The sequence below is a fragment of the Danio aesculapii genome, chromosome 10 (genome assembly GCF_903798145.1).
Source record: "Danio aesculapii chromosome 10, fDanAes4.1, whole genome shotgun sequence".
Classification (NCBI taxonomy): domain Eukaryota; kingdom Metazoa; phylum Chordata; class Actinopteri; order Cypriniformes; family Danionidae; genus Danio; species Danio aesculapii.
Window position 1 is genome coordinate 36,392,605 of NC_079444.1, and position 23,443 is coordinate 36,416,047.

Here is a 23,443-nt window from a genome sequence, read left to right on the forward strand (position 1 = left end):
AACGACTAAAAACTCAACTGTTTAGTCTCCACTTTCCTTCCTAATCTTTTCCTGTAATCTGCCTCTCTGGCTATCCCACTAACTGTACTCTCTCAAAAAAATGCTTTTCTTCTTAGACTTTACACACCTGAAACTTGTCTATAGCACTTATTCACTGCTGCTCTTATAGTTGTGTAAATTGCTTCCTTGTCCTCATTTGTAAGTCACTTTGGATAAAAGCGTCTGCTAAATGACTAAATGTAAATGTAAAGATCATGTTCCATGAAGATTTGTTGTAAATACCCTGCTGTAAATATATCAAAACTCAATTTTTAATTAGAAATTAGCATTGCTAAGCACTTCATTTATGAAAAGCTTATTTATTCGGCTTTCAGGTGATGTGTATGTTTCAACTCAGAAAGAAATTACACTTAATGCCTGGTTTTGCAGCCCAGGGTCACATTTGTATACCCACCATTTTATTACAAATTTCATGGATGATTAGAGTGGCAAACCCATGGTTCATTTGTTGTTACCACAATTTCACTTTGGTGTTATTAGTAGTAAAACCACATTAAACCACATTTCGTAAAAGATATTAACGTTAGTGTGATAATATTCGGCAAATTTGAACAACAGAAAACATAGTTACAGAAATAAAGCTATTTTAACAAAAACTAGGGTTATGCGAGCGGTTATTACCTGCTATTTTTGGACCTCTTCAAATATTATTCAGTAATATGGTTTAATAAACCCATAAAACACTGAAGGTCGACATTTGACAACGGATTTTATCAGTTAAAAGAGGCGGTAATGTATGCGCGCGTCACTAGTGTCACGTGATTCAAGGCGTTTAAAAAGGTCGCTGCGGCGTTCAGAGCACAGCAGATCACCTGCGGGTATTAACTGTATACCTTTCGAGGAGTTTATTTACCCCAACAATAAGCACTTTTATCCTTAGACACTTTACACATTTTTTAATTTAAGGTGAGTAGCTATTTTGACTTTCGTACTACGAATATATATATGTTCCGCTACTTTAGCAGTATTTTCTTTTATTATTTAAATTGATGCTTTGTGTAACGCGGAAATGTTTTGTTTTTATCTTTCAGACTTTTTGGAGCATGTTTTTTATTTGTACGAGTTCTCAACGTTTCTCTATGGAAGAACGCGGAAACAAAATTCAAGTTGAAAGTCATTTCAACCAGAGAGATGCTTTTAGAGAATCCTGAAGTTTTCATCTAAACCGGTTGGTACAAAGTTTTCCAAAAGGGTTTTCGTTTTACTTATCAGTATAGTTTAAAGAGTTCATTTATTATCCTGTCCGAATTACATAATCTCACTTTGTATGCTGCCGAACTTCCTGTATTTGAAACTTCTTTGTGTGTGGTATAAAGTTAACAAAGGCGCACACAGATGTAAACAGGATGGTGACGTCAGCATACAGTTTAACACGTCAGAGAGAACAAGATGTTCCCTTTTTTTTGTCTCTTGATTGTCAGGAACAAATGGCTTCAGTTACACCTGTATTAAAGGGACATCGGCTCATAGCCAGCCTATTGAAAAAGGTGGTGCTTTTTTTTTCCTCAAAAAGTGGACCTTTTTGCAGTTGTACTCCATTAAATGCGTTATTTCTATTAAATTATGAGGGTCAAATACTGCATTTTAGTGACATTTTAAGCACTATTCTTTGCTGCATTAGCTTCTTGGATGGTGATAACCACGTTTTTTTTTATACAACAAAAATTGTTCCTACAATTTAATCAAAGTGCTTATCATAAATGTTATGAGATTAGAACTTTGAATAAAGGAGTATGACAAATTACTGGTATCACTTTATTTTGATGGTCCTTTTTAATGCACTTTGTTAAATTTTAGCTGGCATGTAGATACAATGTAACTTTTTCTCATTAGATTATAGGACTGTTAGGGTTAGTGTAAGTTGACATGTACTTGCAAAGTTTCTTATAGTCAGTTAAAAATGTCTGTTGAAGGAGCGGTGTCAACAGATATTAAGCAGACAGTATACTAATACTCAAATGAGAATTTGAGAATGCAATTTTTAGTCAACAAAATGTGCATTCGGGACCATCAAAATAAAGTCTTACCAAAATACTGTATTTTTAAATGACAAATTTATTATCATGCATTATTATAAAAACAATTAGGAATCTTAATTAAAACCAGCTATAAAATTGTAGCCTGTAGGTAAAATTAAAAACTGGTCGGCTCATTTCCTCAGTCAGAATTTGTCCATTTGAATAATTAAAAATAAAAAGGCTTAAAGCCTTCTTCTATTGGTTATTTTGACAATTTATGATGACATGCTTTCAAAAATGGGACAAATGAGCTCATGTAGGGGCCAAATTCTGGACTTTGTCAGTGGGTGGTTGGTCTTTCAAACCACCCAAACCCCTCCTGGTTACAAGCCTGGGACAGTTCACCCACAAATAGTAGATGGCTCTTTATTTACTGTCCTTCAGTTTGATGATGTAGGTAACTTTTATTTTTTATTTTTTATATTTATTTATTTTTTAAATTGACAATGTTTTTTTTAATTCGATGAGTAAAACCGAGTAATTTAGTAGGAAATTAAAGGGATAGTCCACCCAAAAAACGAAAATCTCCTCTCCATACAGTCGCACTCGAACGGTTCTAAACTTTTATGAATTTATTTCTTCTGTTGAACACCGATATTCTGAAGAATGTTGGAAAAAACAGCCTTTAACATCCATAGTTGGAACAAAAAATGAAACCCAACGGCTGAACATTCTTCAGTATATCTTTTTGTTTCAAAAGAAAGAAGCTCAAACAGGTTTAGTCATGTGGAGGACGAGTAAAGGATGACAGAACTTTCAGTTTTGGGAGAACTGTCCCTTTTAAAAATTTTTTAGCTGTAACTGTGATCCTGAATCACAAGTTAGGACCTAATTGGGGGAGTTTTATAGGCCAAAAAAAGGAACTGAACATTTATTAAAAACCTAAATCTTTCCATCAATGTCTGTTCACATTATGATGTAGCTACAAGCAGGCAATGTTTTAATATTATTTAATTACTCATTAAGACTAATCGTTCACTCACTGTATTGCTAGAATAATAATCTTTGCCTATTATTATTATTATTATTATTATTATTATTATTATTATTATTATTAATGAAAATTATGTTATTTATTCACCTTTCTCTTCAAAACATGTTTGAGTTACTTATGTTAAACACAAAAGATAATATTTTGAAGATTTTTGGTTGCTGGAACCCATTGACTTCCATAGTAGAAAAAAAATACTAATGAATCAATGGGTGACAGCAACCAGCATTCTTCAAAATATCATCTTTTGTAGAAGAACGAAACTCATAAACCACATGAGAGCGAGTGAATAATGAGGTAATTTTCATTTTTGGCTGAACTATCCCTTTAAATAAGCACAAAAGGAAGCATTAAATGCATTCAGTAAGTCTCAAAAGAAAGTAATCATCATAATTTTTTTCCCCTAATACAGGTTAGGGTGGAGTTCACCTATCTTGTGTTCACTTCATCGTCTTTCGACACATTCTGCATCAGCTTTACCGTCCTGTGATTTCGACTGCAACTATAAACATGGTTGGGTTCAGAGCTGGTGACGTTCCTCCTACTGCCACCGTGAAGTTTATCGGCGCAGGAACCGCAGCATGCATTGCAGATCTCTTCACGTTTCCATTGGACACAGCAAAAGTTAGACTTCAGGTGAGTCTTTGTTGCATTGAGTTTAAAGGGATAGTTCACCCAAAAGAATTAAATTACCTCAATATTAGGCCTAGACAGAATCTGCACTCACAGAAGATTTCTGCAGATTCACTGTGTAATTTAAAATATTGCTGCCTTAAATTTAGTTGAATCAAATCAAACTTTTTTAGTCCTCTCAACTTGCATCAATCAAACTGACTAAAACATGAAGTTAAACTTTTAAATAACTTTTAGTTGAAACATTTAGTTGAAACCCGTTTGACTTATTAAAGCAAGTTAAAACAACAAAAATATTTGTTGTCTTGTCTTTTTTGTCGTTTTAAATATTTTACAGTGTCCGGGTTCAATGCTAAGGATATTTTCTACTGGCCCAATCTGGCCAGTGGTTCAGATTTTTACTTGCACTGTCAATTTTTGTAAATCGTATGCTGGATAAGTTGGCAGTTCATTCCACTGTGGCAAGCTCTGATGAATAAAGGGACTAAGCTGAAGGTGAATAATGAATGTTTTTTTTTTTTTTTTGTGGGTATGTTATGAGACCTACTCTAGCTTTAATTACCAAAAAAATTGTTTTGATTTGATTTAAATTTGCCAATTTTAAACCTCCAAATAAATAAGTAAATAAATAAATATATACAAGATTTCAGGTCCTATATTCTCTAAATCGTTCCCCCTCAAAAAAACAGATTTTTTTTTAACAAAATGGCTAAAGTTCACCAAATGTAATTTTTTTTAATATTTTTTTTTTATTTATTTTTTTTTCTACTGTACACTACAGAAATAATAATTGATTTGAATTGGTCCGTTTGAAACCTCAAATTTATTTATTTTTTTAAAATGGGTTTTTAGCTCCAATATTCTCAAAATCAGTCTGCAATAAAGATTACATATTTTTAAGATTATCTTTTCAAAGATTAAGGCTTTTTTTTTTTTTTTTTTTTTTTTTTTACAAAATTCGGACAAATCGCAAAAATGGTTCACCAAATCTTTCATTTGTTCAACTTATTTGAACTTATTCTTTCTGCTGTACTGTAACAGATATATTGAAGAATGCTGGTAAATGGCACCCATTGACTTCCATAGTAGAAAAAAAACATTACTATGGAAGTTAATGGGTGCCATCAACACTGTAAAAAAACTATAAAAGTTGACTCGACTCCATTTTAAGGCTACTTTGCTGCAGAGCTTTTTTGAGTCGACACCACTTTCAACCCAAGTACTGCACTTGACTCGATTTGAGTTGAACTCAAATGGCCTGAAGCTGGTTGGCTTAATTTTAAGTTGAATCCTTTTTTTTCTTCTTATTTTAAAACCGTAAACCAGCATTCCACAAAATGTTTTTTGCGCTTTACTCATAACTTTTATAAAGGTTTAAAACCCACATTAGGGAAAATAAATTATGTAACTTACATTTTTTTTGGTGAACTTCTGCTTTAAATGCCACATCTTAATTTGAGTGACAGCTGAATCAGCGGTTGAGTCTGGAGGAAACAAAAAGGCATGACGTGGACCCGGATCAACACGCAGCAGCAAAAAACAAATCATCTATTTCTTTTCAGAGGACGGTTTGAAGTTGCACCCATACTGACGTCAGCTCTTATTCATTTCTCTTTTACACTAGCAACGTAAGCAGGTCCAGGCCTCCATGACTGACCCGGGATAATCAGAAGATGCTGCTTCCCCTCCGCAGTGATTCTGTAAAGTTTCTCCATCCACCTTTTGTTCTGTACAGATTCAAGGGGAGAACAAAGGCTCTGCCAACACTGGCCGTGGTCCGGTGAAATATCGAGGCGTCTTTGGTACAATCAGCACCATGGTGCGAGTGGAGGGCCCACGCAGTCTCTACAGCGGCCTGGTCGCGGGACTGCAGCGTCAGATGAGCTTTGCTTCTGTACGCATCGGCCTGTACGATTCAGTCAAGCAGTTTTACACCAAAGGCTCTGATCGTAAGTTTATGAAACTATTTTATTTTATTTATATATATATATATATATATATATATATATATATATATATATATATATATATATATATATATATATATATATATATATATATATATATATATATATATATATATATATATATATATATATATATATATATATATATATATATATATATATATATATATATATATATATATATATATATTAAGGCTACTCAATGCATGGGTTTTTCTTTTTTAGATGCTGGGATTGGCAGTCGATTGATGGCTGGTTGTACGACTGGAGCCATGGCTGTGGCTGTGGCTCAACCCACTGATGTGGTGAAGGTCCGGTTTCAGGCTCAGGTCAGCGCTGGGGCTAGTAAACGTTACCATGGCACTATGGATGCATATCGGACCATTGCAAAGGAAGAGGGGTTTCGTGGTTTGTGGAAAGGTGGGCTTTACAAAACATAAAACTTTTTACTGTTTATAACAAACAAATTAATACATAAACGAATGATTGATGATGATGATAACAGTTGTAACATTTTAGTAGTAGTAGTAATAATTATTGTTGTTATTATTATTATTATTTTAAGTATTTTAATAAGTTGTTGTTGTTAATAATAATCATTATTATAATAATAATAATAAAAATAGTTGAATAATTATTATTGTTGTTTTTTTATTAATTAAGTTTATTAATAACAATTAATTAGTTGTTGTTGTTGTTATTATTATTATTATTATTATTATTATTAATAATAATAATAATAATAATATTATTATTATTATTGTTGTTTTTATTATTTTATTAAGAATTATAAATTGTTGTTTTTGTTGTCATTGTTAACAATTATTAAAATATTTTTATTATACAATTATTTGCTATATTAAAATTGTAAAGCGACGTTATTGTTGTATGAAATTTATATATTTATTTGAATCGTAATAATAATTACGATGCAAAATAAAATGCATGCAAAATTGGCATGAATGTTACGTCACAGTATATCTGTAGTTTATAGTGATGCATATTTATGTATTTAATATACATAAGTGCATAAAATTAATCTAAAATGTTATTTAATGTGTAATTTATTACAACTACCAAAATTACTTATTCTAACACATGAATTTTTTTTTTTCACTCAAGTATATAAAATAATTGATTTTATTTTTAATATCCACTAATTCTCTCCTCCTCTAATTTTTTTAACTACATGTTCTTTGCTTTTAAAGGTACTGGCCCAAACATCACCCGCAATGCTATAGTAAACTGCACTGAACTGGTGACGTATGACCTCATCAAAGATGCACTTCTCAAATCTTCTCTGATGACCGGTAAGAAGAGGCTGCAGAAAAAAGAACAGCAAACCTAAGTGTTAAACTGTGACTGTATTATTTATAGCTGTTTCCCTTTACAGATGATCTTCCCTGTCATTTCACATCTGCATTTGGTGCTGGTTTCTGCACTACGATCATTGCTTCCCCTGTCGATGTTGTGAAGACAAGATACATGAACTCTGCCCAGGGCCAGTACAGCAGCGCCCTCAACTGTGCTGTAGCCATGCTGACTAAAGAGGGGCCAAAGGCTTTTTACAAGGGGTCCGTTTTCTTTACCAACTTTACAGTATTGCTTTTAGGATTCTATTCTATTGTAAAGTTCTAGATAATTTCTTGGTAATTGCAAAACTATATGGTATATGAAATTATTTACTAATGCAAAATGCAGGGTTCCACACAATTTTCATGTTGTCCCAACACAAATTGGTTGTTAATTTTTATTGTTTTTACAAATTTAAGTGGATTGAACATAAATAATTATGTTGTCCACCCCAAAAACGCTTAATTGTGTTCTCAACTCCTTTTAAATTAGTTTAAACAACTTTTTTTAATGTAAGCTGTAAAATAATGACTTTTTAACAAGTATAATAACCAAAAAAATATTTGTACAGCTTTTATTCTAATTGTTTCAAATTAAACTGCAAAAGGATAAAGTAGGTAACCCTTTACAATAGTCTCATTAGTAAACATTGACTAATAACGACATATTATATTTGTTAAATTTTTTTTTTATGTTAGTTCATAACTAAAATAATGCAACTTTGTATTTTAATGCTTTTATTAGGCATTAACATAAATTATCTGGTAAAATTTAATAAATGCTTGTTTTTAGTTGTCATTATGTTGACTTTAGTTAAATTATCTGACGTTAACAAATAGAGCCTAATGTACGGAGTAAACAAACAAAAAAAAGTTTATTAATAGTCTTTAATGTTGTAGGCCAGGTTAACTTGTGAATCTTATCGTTTGAACAACACATCACTTATTAAATATTCAAGCGTTTGGTGCTGTGATGATCAACCATTAAATCATTAATCTAAATATTACGAATGAGTATAGGAAACTATTGACAAGCTGCAAAATTGTTACTTTTTAACACGTTTAATAGCCAAAAACTACTTGAAGTGCTAAATAATTTTAACAAATTAAATTGCAAAAGGATGATAAATTTTAAGTAGATAACGGTTCAGAATAAAGTCTCATTATCAAACATTAATACATAAAATAAATAAAAAATCAACAGTGAGAACGCCGTATTATAGTTATTTAATTCAAATTTTTTTCCATGCTTTTATTGGTGGTTAACTAAGAAATTTACTTCAGCTAAAATTAATAAATGCTTTTGTAGTTATCTTTGGTTGACTTTTGGTAAATAACTGATGTTAACAAATGTAGCTTAATGTACAGCGTAAACAAAAACACTTATTAATAGTCTTCAATGTCGTAGGCCAGATTAAAGCTGCGGTCACACTGGGCTTTTCCTCCCATAGACTTCCATTCATACGCATGCGAATGCGTCAATGCAGGGTCATGCGTCCAGTTTCGCAGGTTTCTGCGGTGCAAAGTTCAAGCTTGGTGAACTCTGACCTGCGAAATCGCATCACTTGACTGCGTGAGACCAATCGAGGATCAAAACAGGACCTCTCTGAGTAGAAATTTAAAGCATGGACCAATCACTCGCTTTTTTAAATGTCTAATCTTGTTTAATCCCGTCCCTTTTCGCAGCGCCGCACAACAGAATTTCGCACACACAAAGCCCGGTGTGACCACACTTTACCTTGTGAAAACGTTAAATGTTTGAACAACATTATATCATTTATTCAATCTTTGAATTTAATGGTTGTTCATCACAGCAGTAAAAGATCAATCAGAATATATGAATGAGTCTATGGAATTGACCTAAGCTGCAGAATTATTATTTTTTACCAAGCTTATTGGCCAAAAAGAATACTTGAAGTACTTTTTATTGTATTTGTTCAGAGTAAATAATTTTTAAAGAAATAAATTGCAAACGGATGATAAATTAAAGTAGATAACGCTTCACAATTTAGTCTGATTAGTAAACCTTAATGCATTAAAATCAATAGTGAGAGAGTCGTATCATAGTTGTATAATGAAATCAAATGTAGTTATTTTTATTAGTAGTAATTAATCTAATAAAATGATTGAAACTTTGGATTTTAATGCTTTTATTGGGCATTAACTAAGAAATAACAATAAGCTCATATTTAAAAGCTTTTGTAGTTGTCATTACATTGACTAGTTAACAAATCGAGTCTTGCTGTACAGAGTTAACAACCACAACAACAAAAGGCCTATTATTCACAATCTTCAATGTCGTAAGCCAGATTAACGTGAAAAATATGAATGTTTGAGCATAAATCACTTATTAAATCTTCAAGCGTTTGGTTCTGTGATGTACAACAACATGAATTTTCTTAAAGAGCACTCTAAAAGATTAAATATATAAATATTTAGTGTCCATGATCTCAATACTGTGCATAATTATCATGATTATTTAAATATCGATGTATCTGTTTATGCATTGTGTTTGTTTTCTCTTTAGGTTCATGCCATCCTTTCTGAGGCTGGGCTCCTGGAATGTGGTTATGTTTGTTACTTACGAGCAGCTGAAACGGGCCATGATGGCGGCACGCCAAAACTGGCACACTCCTCTTTAAGCAGAGAATGCAGTTATAGTTTAGCTTTTATCCTGACCTGGTTCCGGATTCTCCATTTTCTTCATTTTGTTTACATCTATTAAACTTGATTGTTTTTTTTTGGTTTGCACAATTCTTGAGTCTTTCCAACCATCTGCCAATAAAATAAAATTGGTGTTTTTAAGAATTTCAGACATTGTTATTTGTTTTTTGAGTTGAAGTGTTTAATTCATCAATGACTGCACTTTAGGAAGTGTGGATGACTTTAGTTGAGAGAGCTCCCTTTAGAAGCTTTTTCTTTTCAGCTGAGAGCTTCTCTGGGAAGTGTGTAATGAAGTGAATGATCAGGTCTCCTCTCTTGGATGGGCTGTTGGGTATTGGCATTCCCTCCCCACTCACAAGCTTGGTGTACTGAGGGCTGTAATATAAAGAAATGTATATTTGCCTTTTAGTATAATTCAAAATTATATTTAATTTGTACATGCTTACTCACATTTTTATCTTAAAGTGCTCCTACTATTCTATTTTAAAGACTCCCACAATAAGTATCCATGCAAGATCCAAAAAAGCCCCCCAAAAAACAATTTTCTCATTAACTGAAATAGTTTGATTTAAATAAACCCCTACTCTAGACTGTACACTCACTGGCCATTTTATTAGGTACACCTTTCCAACTGCTTGTTAACGCAAATTTCTAATCAGCCAATCACATGGCAGCAACTAGATGCAATTAGGCATGTAGACATGATCAAGACAATCTGCTGCAGTTCAAACTGAGAATCAGAATGGGGAAGAAAAGTGATTTTGAATGTGGCATGGTTGTTGGTGCCAGACAGGCTGGTCTGAATATTTCATAAACTGCTGATCTACTGGGATTTTCATGCACTACCATCTCTAGGGTTTACAGAGAATGATTAGAAAAAGAGAAAATATTCAGTGAGTGGCAGTTCTGTGGGCACAAATGCCTTGTTGATGCCAGAGGAGAAAGGTCAGACTGGTTCGAGCTGATAGAAAGGCAACAGTAACCAAAATAACCACTCGTTACAACCAAGGTATGCAGTGGAGCATCTCTGAACGCACAACACGTCCAACTGCGAGGCGGATGGACTACAGCGGCAGAAGACCAAACCGGGTGCCACTTCTGTCATCTAAGAACAGGAAACTGAGGCTACAATTCACACAGGCTCACCAAAATTGGACAATAGAAGATTGGAAAAATGTTGCCTGGTCTGATGAGTCTCGATTTCTGCTGTGACATTCAGATGGTACATTAAAAATTTGGCATCAACAACATGAAAGCATCCATCCTGCCTTATATCAATGGTTCAAGCTGTTGGTGGTGGTGTAATGGTGTGGGGGATATTTTTGTGGCACACTTTGGGACCATTAGTACCAATTGAGCATTGTTTCAATGCCACAGCCTACCATGTCCATCCCTTTATGACCACAGTGTAGCCATCTTCTGATGGCTACTTCCAGCAGGATAACTTGCCATGTCATAAAGTGTGAATCATCTCAGAGTGGTTTCTTGAACATGACAATGAGTTCACTGTACTCAAATGGCCTCCACAGTCACCAGAGATCAATCCAATACAGCACCTTTTGGGACTGTGTGATGCTATCATGTCAATACGGACCAAAGTTTAACGGATTAGGGCAGTTTTAAAGGCAAAAAGGGGTCCAACCCAGTACTAGTAAGGTATACCTAATACTCAGATGGCCCAGTCTGTTTCCAGCAAGCATTTTTAGTGTTTAATAGACTAAACAGTAGATATCTTGGCTAAGACAAGACGAAATTTGAACTGTCGGTTAAAATCTAATGAACCCTTCTCACAAAACTTATGATGCGTTTAGCGTCATAATCTTGAATCCTTGAATTAGATTTTTTTAAACGTATGTATGTATTATATCATCTTTGCATCAAATTACAAAAAAAAAAAAAAAACGAGCTGCCACTTGTGTGAGACATTTGTAATGCAAAGTCTATGGGGGCGGGGACAGTAAATTTGATGTTGTTCTCTCTTCTGGCTGCCATTATCAGTCTCACACTATTTTCCCCCTTTTTCTGAAAGTCTTGATAATACCATTGTGGCATTTTTTATTTTATTTGTGGCATTTTATTTATTTTTTTATTTCAGCAAATAGGATTGTAAAAAATATATTTGTTGTACTCTCCTATTGACTGCGCTCTAAGTTTACCCAGCTATGATGACTTCCGCTACTGAGAAACCTGGAAATGTGAAAAGGGTAGGTATCCATCCAAAATGTAAAGAAACTGCAAAAAAAGCATAATTTTCTCAGTATCTGAAACGGTTAATTCTATCAAAACCCCTACAATTGTTTGTAGACTGTATTTTGCTCTGGTGGCCCAGTTTGTTCCCAGCAAACACAGTAGACATCTTACCCGTCGTAATTTGGACTACCGATTAAAATCTAATAGACATCTGACAATAGTGCTAAAAATAGACTACAGTAGTCAACATTCAAAGTGGATTATTATTATGTATATACAGATAAAATCTAAATAATTAACCCCCCTTTGATTTTTTTCTTCTCTTTTTTTAGATATTTCCCAAATTATGTTTAACCGAGCAAGGAAATTTTCACAGTATGTCTGATAATATTTTTTCTTCTGGAGAAAGTCGTTTTTGTTTAATTTCGGCTAGAATAAAAGCAGTTTTTAATTTTTTTAAAAAGCTGTTTTAAGGTCAATATTATTAGCCCTATATTTTTTCGATAGTCTCCAGAACAAACCATTGTTATACAATAACTTGCCTAATTACCCTAACCTGCCTAGTTAACCTAATTAACCTGGTTAAGCCTTTAAATGACACTATAAGCTGTATAGAAGTGTATTGAAAAATATCTAGTCAATTATTATTTACTGTCATCATGGCAAAGATAAATCTGTTAGAAACGAGTTGAAAATGAGTTGAGAATGAGATTGAGTTGAGAAATGTGTTGAAAAAATCTTCTCTCCAGTAAACAGAAATTGGGGAAAACTAATAAACAAGGGGGCTAATAATAAGACTTCAACTGTATATAAATTTAAAAAATTGTCGTAAAACAAAAATGTGTGCTGTTCAATCCCAGCAGGATTGACATTGTCCTAGGGATGATTCATTTTGTTTGGAAATGAAAATAGAGACTAAACTTGTATTCCCTAGCACAAGAACATTGTCTGTAGTGTTTGATTCTGAATGTTTACCCTAGTGAGACTTGGGGCTCTATATTTTATTGATTCAAGCACATGGTCTAAAGTGCATACTGTAGCTCTGGTGCACTTAGCATGTGTCTAAATCCAGAAATCTAGAACATTATTGTACAATTTGACAGAGAGAGAGAAGGAAAATAAACATAGATCCAAAATGATTGTGACAATTATTGACCCCATATATTTATATAGAAGGATCATACTTGTCCTCTTGCGTGTGTTTGAATTGTAATCTGTGATAAACCAATCAGAATCATAACATAAAGAATTCTTCACGTTTTCTTGATGCCTGTTACAAAATATACGGTGCAGCTGGTCCATAGTGCATGGCATGTGTTGTTTTATAAACCTGATATGTGCGTGACAATGTTTGAATATATAGCCTGTTTAAACTTTGCATTATAAACCTTCCGCATGCTCGACCTGTTTTTCTTAGTGACTTTGAATAAGGGACAGAACCACTTTGGAAAATTACACACATTGTTTGCTATGCATGTTGAGCGTAATGTGAGATAATCCTGATTACTTGGCTTTCAGTGGCATGCTTTTTAAAATCCTATAATAATAATATTAATATTGGTGACACAGTGGCTCAGTGGTTAGCACTGTCGCCTCACAGCAAGAAGGTCGCTGGTTCGAGTCCCCGGTGGGCCAGTTGGTATTTCTGTACGGAGTTTGCATGTTCTCCCAGTGTTGTTTCCTCCGGGTGTCCAAAGACATGTGCTATAGGTGAATTGAATAAACTAAATTGTCCGTAGTGTATGAGTGTGTTTTGGATGTTTTCCAGTACTGGGTTGCAGCTGGAAGGGCATCCGCTGTGTAAAACATATGTTGTTAATGACTTGCTGAAGCCTATTTTTGGACTATTGTTAGACGCTGAGAGCCCAAATTTTGCCTTGTTTTAGTCAAAACGTCTATTTGATGTCTATTAAACATAAGAATGCTTGGTGGATTGTGATTTGTCTACTCTGCGTATAAAACATGTTGAAACCCCAACATGGCCACTTCTGAAACTGACCTTTTCTTCAGCATAGTCAGTTTTACAGTATTGGTTACTGTACGAGTCCTCTTCATTTAGAAGCACATGCAAAGTGGACTTTCTTACACAGTGCAGTAAAAAACAAGATGATTCAAACTCTTCAAGTCTCTGCTACGACTACAGTATTTGAGAGTCTTAATAGATGTTGTTCACAAGCAGCAAATGAAAACTACTGACTGGCATGCAGCAGGTTTGTTACAAACCTGTTTATATTTGAAATGAAGTAAGGCTGGATTTTAAGACTACTCATTACAGACAAAGTCCCTTTAAGGCAAGTCATTTCATTCGGCGGCCATCTTTGACACACCTCTCGGGCAGTGTGCTCGGGCATTCTGTTTGAATGGGGAAACATCCAATTCTCCAAAACTGCTTGCCAAGCTCACGATTACATTACATATTACGAATAACAAATAAAATTAAACAACAACTGTCTATTTAGTTTAATTTCTAAATGTTGGTATCACACACAATCTGTAGAAACCCACGTCTGGTCCAAGCCCCAGAGTTGTCATTCTATAGCGATCACTGATTGGCTCCTGTAAGAAAAAGCTGGCTTTATTCCCATATAGCGATCGCTGATTGGTTCCTGTACTAGAAGTCAGGGCTTCAGTCGCCATCAGGACAGTTACACTTTTCCCCATTCAAAAGTATACGAGTGACACGTCTTGTGTGTTCTATAATCTTTGGTACAGAGCTGTGTTTATAGACATCTCTTTAAACTTTTAGAAACTTTTACATTCACAAACTGCTATATTACAGAGTAAGTGTATGTAAAATATGTTAAAAAAAAACAAAAAAACATTATAAAGGGCACTTTAACCCTTTAACTCGCCCACCAAGAAAAAAAGTTTGGATTGCATTTTTTAACTCCTAATGTCACTAGTTAGCTCACTCAATGATTTTTTTTCAACACATCCCATACTTTCTAAAATATCAACCTCTATCAAATGGTTGATATGTCGTTTTATGGTAAAAGTACCGCAGTTAATATATATACTATGAAAAATCTAAAATTATGAAGTGTAAAACCAATATATTTTAAAAATATTCTAAATAAAACTTTTTAAAATACTAAATCATATTTATTTTTTTAAGAGTGCCATAGAATATTTTAGGTTCTCATTTAACATGTTTTCTTGTTTGTTCGTTTTTACAATAAGCTCAAAATCAAGTGTAGTACTGCAACAGGAATATGTTTGATTGACTTGTTTTTGAAAACCAACAATGCTGTGTGTGTAAACCCTTATTTAAAACAGTCATTCTTTAAATGACTTCAACAGTCATTATTTAAAACAGGCAAAATATGGCCAACCGTTTGGTAGAGCAGGCAGTTAAAGAGATTAAGGAAATGGATTACTCACTGCACAATGTCATTAATGGGGATGTTGAGAAGCCTGCCATCTAGTGTCTCAACTTCTACTGAGAAACCGGTCAAAGCCTGTAGATATACCACAAAAATATTAGAATCAAATGTAATATTTGTATTTAAAAAATAAGTATCCATAATTTTCAGTACATCAATCTATGTAGAGACAAAATTATAAGCCCTCCTCCCCAAATTTTTTTCCTAATATATTTCCTAATACATGATTTTTGATGTTTTTTTTAAATAAATAACAAATTTCTTTTGTCTTTGCCACGACAGTACATATATTTATTTATAGTTACCATATCCCCCCTGTACTTCAGCAACTTAACTGACTTCCTGTTAAGTCGCATATTGATTTTAAGACCTTCATTTTAACATATAAAGCAGTGAATGGGCTAGCACCTGACTACATTTGTGACCTTGAAACTCTCGCCATTCCCACCCGCAGTCTTCGTTCTTCATCTGGACCTACGCTGTATTAGCCACGTTGTAAACTAAAGACCATGGGTGGCTTTCAACAGTGCGCCTAATCTATGGAATGGTCTATCTATCAGCATCAGGAATGCCACTTCTCTGGACTGTTTTAAGAAACTTCTCAAGACTCACCCTTTTAGTGTTGCTTTAAACTTAGATCGATTATTTCTGTCAATTTAATGATTCAATTTCATCAATTTTAAATCATCAATTTTATTGTTCATCTTTTGTTGTCTTATTGTGTGTTTTTTACTGTTTATTACTGTTCTACTTCGTTACTGTTTGCCTTGTATGCCTTGTGACGCTTTGGGTCTGAGAAAAGTGCACTATAAATAAATAAAATGTATTATTATTATAGTTAAATATATACAATATTTAACTAGTTATTTCGTAAGATACTAGTATTCATCTAAAAGTGTTATTTAAAGGCTTGACTAAGTTAATTAGGCAAGTCATTGGACAACAGTGCTTTGTTCTGCAGGCAATCAAAAGGAGGCTAACAATATTGACCCTAAAAAATATTTGAAAAAATATTTTATTACAACTTAACTAATATAAATACGACTTTCTTCAGAAGAAAAAAATATAATAGAAAAACTGTCTAAAATGTACTTGCTCTTTTAATCATCAAATTTCACAGGGGGGCTAATAAACCTGCCTTAAACTGTACATTGAAATGTTCTAAATTGCTATGTTAGTTACATTTATTCATTCATTCATTTTCTTGTCGGCTTAGCCCCTTTATTAATCAGGGGTCGCCACAGTGGAATGAACCGCTAACTTATCAAGCATATGTTCTATGCAGCGGATGCCCTTCCAGCTGCAACCCAACACTAGGAAACACCCATACACTCTTACATTCACACACACAATACGGCCAATTTAGTTTATTCAATTCACCTATATCACATGTCTTTGGACTGTGGGGGAAACTGGAGCACCCGAAGGAAACCCATGCCAACACGGGCAGAACATGCGACCTTCTTGATGTGAGGTGATCGTGCTGCCCACTGCGCCACCGTGCTGCCCTAGTTACATTTATGCTTGCCTGAAATGAAAACAAACCTGTTTCTCACCTTCTCAAGTGAGATATGTTCGGTATAGTACAGATCGTCATTTTGGCGGACGAAGTGTGGGTGATTCTTTTGGCGTATGACAAAAACAATATCTGCTGGGATGTTGTTTGGCCCCTATTAAGAAAAATACATTTAGTACTGTGATGACTGGGATTAAAAGACACAAACATATAGCAAAATAAAACAGTGATCATGTGTTTAGTCATGCCTGATCTCCCTCTTTAGGAAACGTGATCCGTGTCCCTTCGTTCCATCCTGCTTTTACAATGAAGGTTAAAATTTTGTCCCTGATGCTGGATGTGTGTCCGTCTTCATTCATGACCTGTAGCAAAAACCCAAGTGAATTAAATATATCATCCATATATGGGTTTTATTTATGCCACTGTGAACAGAACGCACCCTACGGGATATCTTAATCTTTTTAGTGCATCCGTAATACAGGTCCTCCAAGGCGAGATGAAGATCTCTCTCTATTGGTGGATCCTGAAGCTTTTCTTTCCGTCCACGCAAGCTCTCAAAAGCCGTGTTGACCTCACTGCCATCACCGGTGAAGAAATCTATATAAATCAGTGGATACAACTAATCAGAATACACTAGAACTTAGGTTTCAAACTGGATTCCTGAAGGGCCGCAGCTCTGCACAGTTTCGCTCCAACCCTAATCAAACACAGCTGATCCAACTATCCAAGGTGTTCTAGAGACTATTAAGCAGGGGTGAGTAAAAGGTGGTTGGAGCTAAACTATGCAGAACTGTGGCCCTCCAGGAACTGAGTTTGAGACCACTGCACTTAGAACTTTGAACTAGTTCACACAACATAGATGATCAGTCATTGGAGGGTTTTTTCAGCCCCTAAAATAACCTGCAAAAGGATTATCTCCTCCGAAAAACTGTCGAAATGTTTCATCTGCATTTCCATGGTAGACGTATCCCGAGGACCAGGCACCGTTCACTCCCAGCTCAGATGGGATTCCTCCTTTCAAACCCTCCTCTCCAAACTTATCATAAGTGGCCTTTTTACGTGCTGCGTTGGACGAGAAACAGAAACATTATGAACAACCAGTTAACAAAAAAAGTTAACTGTGAACAATTATATACTATGCTAATTTGATCCACTCCTGTTTCCACCACAGCCCAAATACAATAGGGAAAGCTAAATTGTCTGTAGTGTATCTTGGTGAATGAGAGTGTATGGGTGTTTCCCAGTGATGGTTTGCAGCTGGAGGGGCATCCACTGTGTAAAACATATGCTGGACAAGTTGGCGGTTCATTCCGCAGTGGCGACCCCTGATAATTAAAAGGACTAAGCCGAAAAGAAAATGAATGAATGATTGAATGCTAATGTGATTCAAGTTTACACTCTCTGCCACTTTATTAGGTACATATGTACAACTGCTCATTAATGCAAATATATTTAGCCATTTTTTTGACTGTTTAGAATCATGCCTAAGATGATTTCCTGAAGTCTGTTACACAAAGCCGGTTTGAGTTTTTATTCAGATAAGTTTGCGCTTGGTTTGAGCAGGGGAGGATTTAGTGATTTGGGGGCCCTAAGCAGGGGCCCAACAGTCCTAAAATGCACCCTTTGCAGTTTTATTAAAAAAAAAAAATTTATTTGTTTTTTTCTTAAATCACTGAATCTGCTTTTCCATGTTTTATCCTAATAAAATCTCTACATTTTAACAGATTTTTAAAAATCAATTCACAACTAAAAAATGAATTAATCAAAAATAATAAATTGTTTTTAAAACTGAATCTTTACCTGACTTGATTAGATCCATGATTAGATGTGTAAGACAAATTTGTGTAGATGTTATAGTTACGTTAAATTTTAACGTAAAATGTATGGGGCCCTCAAATTTCCTGGGGCCCTAACCGTCTGCTTACTCTGCTTATTGGTTAATCCCCCCTCCCCCCAACTCAAATGCGATAAAGATAAATTCTTGAGAAACTCTGAAAGCCTTAGAACCAGCTGAACATCATTTAAAGGGTTAGTTCACCAAAAATAAACATTCTGTTATGAATGAATTACCTTCATGTTGTTCCAATCTCTCATCCTCCAAAGACAGCATAGTCTGGAGACGTTCAAAGTGCACATAATGAATAATAATATAAAAAAAACATTGTAAAACAACTGTCCATATGACTTCAGTGGTTCAACTATAAAAATTCTTTCTTTTTGTGCCCCAAAAAAACTGTAAAAATGACTTTGTTTGCCTTTGTCTTCTTTTCAACAGTCAAGGTGTGCATACACTATGGGCAATACAGCATATTGCCATTAGAGTCAACAAACAGCATAGTAAATGTGAACCCTAATCTGACAGGGAAGACATTTTTGGCATGCAGAAGTATTTTTGGAGCTTTCTATGATCACAGTTCAACCACTAAAATCCCATGAAGTGTTTTGACAATGTTTTTGGTACTTATCTGAACATCTCGGGACCATTGCTGTATATGGAGGATGAGGAAGCTCTCAGATTTTCTCTACAATATCTTAATTTGTGTACAGAAGTTGAACGAAGGTCTCAAAGGATTTAAACGATATGAGGGTGAGTAATTAATAACAGAAATTATGTTATAGTTGTGTCCAATGCTTTGTGACCAAGGTTACCAGGGGCAGCCCTAGCCAAAAGGTTTGATAGTTGGACTTGGGATAGACGTCCCAGGTGCGAGTCCTGGCAACAGCAGGGTTGTTGGTGGAGAGAGTGAATAAATATCCATCTCAATACCACGGCTGAAGTGATTCCCTTGAGCAAGGCACCAAACCCCCAACTGCTCTCCGGGCAGCCCACTGCTTCAGGTGTGTGTTTATGAGTGCAAGTCACTTTGGATAAAAGCATCTGCTAAATGCGTAATGTAAATGTTACGAGTTTTTCGGTCTATTTCGAGCTGGATAATGCCAAAGGGGGCCACCTGGTACTGTAGCAAGGTGAGGAAAAAAGTCGTAGGTATGTGTATGAGAAGTACTAAAATAAAGAAATTTTATTATTTTTATTTTGGTCTATATGTAACTAATACTGTCCTAGTCATCAAATGTTCCCCAAACATTCAAGTATAGTTCATTTTTAGTTATATTGGGAAGCATTTATGTACGCTCTTTTTTAGAGAACTTTGCATGCAGATTTTGTCACCAACCAAATATGTATACACAGCGTTTTGACCTCAGAACCTTCTGGGAACCGAAATATTGTTAGCTAAGATACATAGATAAATCTGTTCCGTTTTATTCAGCATAGTTTGTATGTTTTGTGGATGTTAATTGTGGTCTGTATTCTTCATTTGGACTTGTGAACATACGGTCGCTCAGCACGTCAAATGCCTCCGCCAGCAGATTGAAGCGCTCGGCGGCGCGCGCGTGGCTGTTGCTGCGCGGGTGATGCTTCAGCGCGAGCCGCCGGTACCTGAGGCCAAAATATAACAACACACTGTTAGAAAAAATTAGTTCGCTAACGAAGAAAACCCGTGATATTTACTTTGTGTATATACAGATATTCAAAGAAATATTAGAAACCAAACAAACGTAACTTACGCCTTCTTTATGTCAGCATCAATGGCGTTGCGGTTTATTTCCAAAATAGCGTAATAGTCTCTGCCCATAGCGTGTATACTTAATCCTATCTTTACACTTTAATTGAATCAAGAGACAAAAACTCAGTACGAATGAACGTCCACCTGTTAGTTTATTGTTGTCAGAGGATATTGCTGTGGAAACGGACAATTGAATTATGGGTAATGTAGTGTAAAGCTAAAAAAGCGGTTAAAATCACCATGAAACTATTGATACATCATTTATAACAAGCACTACTATATAAATATAAAAATAAGACTTAATAATCAAATGCTGATTTCATGCCGAATTTAAAGCTGCTTTGTCTGTTGAAAAAAACGCAGTGTAAATAAAAACTACACATAACATCCAAACTATATGCCTGCTCTTATCCACTTAGTTAAAATATATAGTTTAGGTACATTTATAATGCCTTCGAGCAAGATTAAGTATCTGTAAAGGCACCGTAAAGGGATAGTTCACCCAAAAAATAAACAAGAAAGCTGAAAATCTGAATCCATTGACTGCTAGTAGGAAAACCAAAATACTATGGAAGTCAGTACAGGTTTCCAACATTTTTCAAAATATCCAATTTTGTGGTTAACAGAAGAAACTAATGAAGGACTGAAACAAGTAACGAGTGAGTAAATGATGACAAAATATTAAGATGAATCCATTCAGAGGACTTCTAGAGGTATTCATAATCTTGGACCAGGCTGTATTCTTAGCAGATGCTGTGGTGGTCATGGAGGAGTGGAGAGCATGAAACTGATTCCTGAAAAACTCCAGTGACAGACGAGTGTCCGCATTGATGCCGCGGGCCAGCCTGAACATCCACCGGTGACCTACTCATACCTGCAGCTTCTCCAAGACGGACATCCAGCATTCACCAGCCTCCGGCGCCTAGACTGCAGCTCTGCACAAGAAGTTTGGCTAGAGATAGAGAAATGGTCATGCCCAACTGAGCCTGGTTTCTCTTAAGGTTTATTTTTTCATTACTTTCGTCAATTGGTGAAGTTTGTTTCTCGCCACTGTCACAATTGGCTTGCTTGGTTTGGGACTTGTGGAGCTGCACATCGATGGATTTGCTCCTCAGTGTTTGGACTTTCAGCCGTGAACATTAAACCACACTGAACTGAACTTCAACTCTGAAAACTGGACTGACACAGTTTCAATCTACTAGAACTTCTATGTTAAGCTGCTTTGACACAATCTACATTATAAAGGCGCTACAGAAATAAACATGAATTAAATTGCCACTTTAGAAGTGCTTCTATGTTTCCTTTGCCATGCAAATTAGGAACTGTACTGCTCACATTATTACATTATCAAATAAACTAATAATGACAGATCAACACAAAAATGATCAGATATATTGTATATAAAAACATGCAGGTTTATTTATTTTTTATTTCCTCAGCAGATTTATTAATTACAGTACACACACTTTAGGTAAAAAAAGGTGACATTTTCTTAAATAATTAATTATTAATTTTTGCAAGAAGTTGCTCGAGCTCAGGTCTTGACTTGAAACGGGTCAGGTAATCTGCTTTTGTGTGCTAGAATGAAAAACACAAGAAAAGAATTTAAGCCCATGACATTCGACAGGATTGCCGCAAATGCATTTTAATATGGTATAATTTTCTGACCTCCTTTAAACAGAGTTGCACGCCCTCAGGCTGGTTCATCAGAATGACCTCGATAAGTATAGGGAAAAGTGTTGCCTTCAATTCACTTATCTAAACACAACACCAAAAAAATTGGTTACACTACACACAACAAATATCACAATTGCACACTGTTTGCATTTACTCTACCTGAACAACACGCTCATGGGTCTTCAGGACTGCATCAACGAACATCTTCATGCCTTGCTCCTGCATCACCATGACCTCTGTGCTTTTTGTAGGCAGGGCATAGCTTTAAAACATAAACGAGAGATTTAATTCATCTCATCAGTGACTTCAAACTATTCATAGGACTCAAAATGATGTATAACTATCAACAAACCTTTATATTAAATGTAAAGTATGCATTTTTTGTTAGGTTATCGTTTAAAGGTCCCGTGAAGAGCTTTGAAATATACAGCTTTATTCAATCTTTGACAAACTTTCAACTGAAGCACAAAAAAAGGGAAGGAGAGTGTAGCTCTTCCCTTTTTAAAAAAACAGCCAATAGCGTTTTGTTTTATCACCGCTCTGCCGGTGAGAGTGGTTGAGCTCAAGCGCATCAAATGTGAAGCGTCTTGAAGAGGGGCGGTGCATGTAAGATACTAGAGAGCATTTGATTGGTTAGATGATTGGATGAGAAACTGAAGTATGAGGTGGCATAAATAAAACCGTTGATTAATTTAGGCGGAAGTGACAAACTACAAGCTTTCCATGTTTACTTTGGTTTTATATCTTCTAAACACAAATTTTGTCACTGTTTTGGAGCAAACTAGCTTGCAGATATCCTAAAAACCAACAATACAGATATTAACATCTAAAAAATACTTTATTTTTATTTCATGGCACCGTTAAGGAATATTGAGCTACATCCAAAAATTGAGATTGGTCCACTCAAATCTGTCAATCACCTTCCAGCTCGATCAATAGTATCAGTTTGGGGCGTGCCTACTGTAGCAGGCAGACTGAGCTAGAGGCTGTGGTCAGTAGAGAATGATGGGAAAATTAGATTTATATCGACATATAACTACACACTTCACCTTCAATATGATTTTGAAAAATCAGGGCTGTGTTTGTACCTGTTCTTAAAGAGATAATTCACCCAAAAATGTAATTTCTGTCATTATTTACTCACCCGTCACTTAATGTTCGAGTTTTTTTTTGATCAACACAATAGAAGATATTTGATAAATGTTGGAAACTAGTAACCATTTTTCCTACTATGGATGTCAATGGTTACTGGTTTATAGCATTCTTCAAAATTTCTTCTTTTGTGTTCAACAGACAAATAAACTCAAAGTTTGGATCCACTTTTTATTTTTTTTTATACAAGATTTTATAAATTTGATCACAAATGGACGATGCTGTAAAACATTTTGAGCTTGTCCACATTCAACCAGAGGTAGTCAGACAAAAA

At 35.0% G+C, this 23,443-nt stretch overlaps 3 protein-coding genes across 3 annotated transcripts in view; 1 reads left to right on the forward strand and 2 right to left on the reverse strand.

Annotated features, from left to right (window-relative positions):
* Positions 1–855: 855 nt before the first annotated feature.
* Positions 856–9,834, forward strand: ucp2 (uncoupling protein 2). The gene is made up of 8 exons (XM_056467163.1): positions 856–966; positions 1,092–1,228; positions 3,482–3,705; positions 5,438–5,651; positions 5,895–6,089; positions 6,878–6,979; positions 7,063–7,243; positions 9,549–9,834. The coding sequence occupies exons 3-8, from the start codon at positions 3,580–3,582 to the stop codon at positions 9,661–9,663; spliced, it is 933 nt and encodes a 310-aa protein (XP_056323138.1). The 5' UTR covers positions 856–966; positions 1,092–1,228; positions 3,482–3,579; the 3' UTR covers positions 9,664–9,834.
* On the reverse strand, positions 9,796–20,476 carry dnajb13 (DnaJ heat shock protein family (Hsp40) member B13). Its single transcript, XM_056467161.1, has 8 exons — positions 20,342–20,476; positions 20,110–20,213; positions 17,675–17,836; positions 17,214–17,371; positions 17,023–17,136; positions 16,815–16,928; positions 15,257–15,333; positions 9,796–10,060 (listed from the first exon to the last, which is right to left on the reverse strand). The coding sequence occupies exons 1-8, from the start codon at positions 20,407–20,409 to the stop codon at positions 9,889–9,891; spliced, it is 969 nt and encodes a 322-aa protein (XP_056323136.1). The 5' UTR covers positions 20,410–20,476; the 3' UTR covers positions 9,796–9,888.
* A 1,256-nt stretch (positions 20,477–21,732) lies between these two features.
* The window catches only part of mrpl48 (mitochondrial ribosomal protein L48), a 5,270-nt gene continuing 3,559 nt past the window's right edge, over positions 21,733–23,443 (reverse strand). The window contains exons 6-8 of the mRNA XM_056467168.1: positions 22,177–22,279; positions 22,009–22,098; positions 21,733–21,918 (exon numbers count right to left, since the gene is read on the reverse strand). Of these exons, the coding sequence (XP_056323143.1) occupies positions 21,841–21,918; positions 22,009–22,098; positions 22,177–22,279 (271 nt within the window). The 3' untranslated portion in view covers positions 21,733–21,840. The remainder of the gene's footprint in view (positions 21,919–22,008; positions 22,099–22,176; positions 22,280–23,443) is intronic.

Coding starts and splice junctions, on each gene's coding strand:
- dnajb13 (XM_056467161.1), bottom strand. CDS start 20,409: ATGGGCAGAGACTATTACGCTATTTTGGAAATAAACCGCAACGCCATT. Junction 17,372..17,674: donor AGGAGATAATCCTTTTGCAG/GTTATTTTAGGG, acceptor TGATTTATATAG/ATTTCTTCACCGGTGATGGC. Junction 17,137..17,213: donor AGATTAAGATATCCCGTAGG/GTGCGTTCTGTT, acceptor TTTTTGCTACAG/GTCATGAATGAAGACGGACA.
- ucp2 (XM_056467163.1), top strand. CDS start 3,580: ATGGTTGGGTTCAGAGCTGGTGACGTTCCTCCTACTGCCACCGTGAAG. Junction 5,652..5,894: donor TTACACCAAAGGCTCTGATC/GTAAGTTTATGA, acceptor TTTCTTTTTTAG/ATGCTGGGATTGGCAGTCGA. Junction 7,244..9,548: donor CCAAAGGCTTTTTACAAGGG/GTCCGTTTTCTT, acceptor TTTTCTCTTTAG/GTTCATGCCATCCTTTCTGA.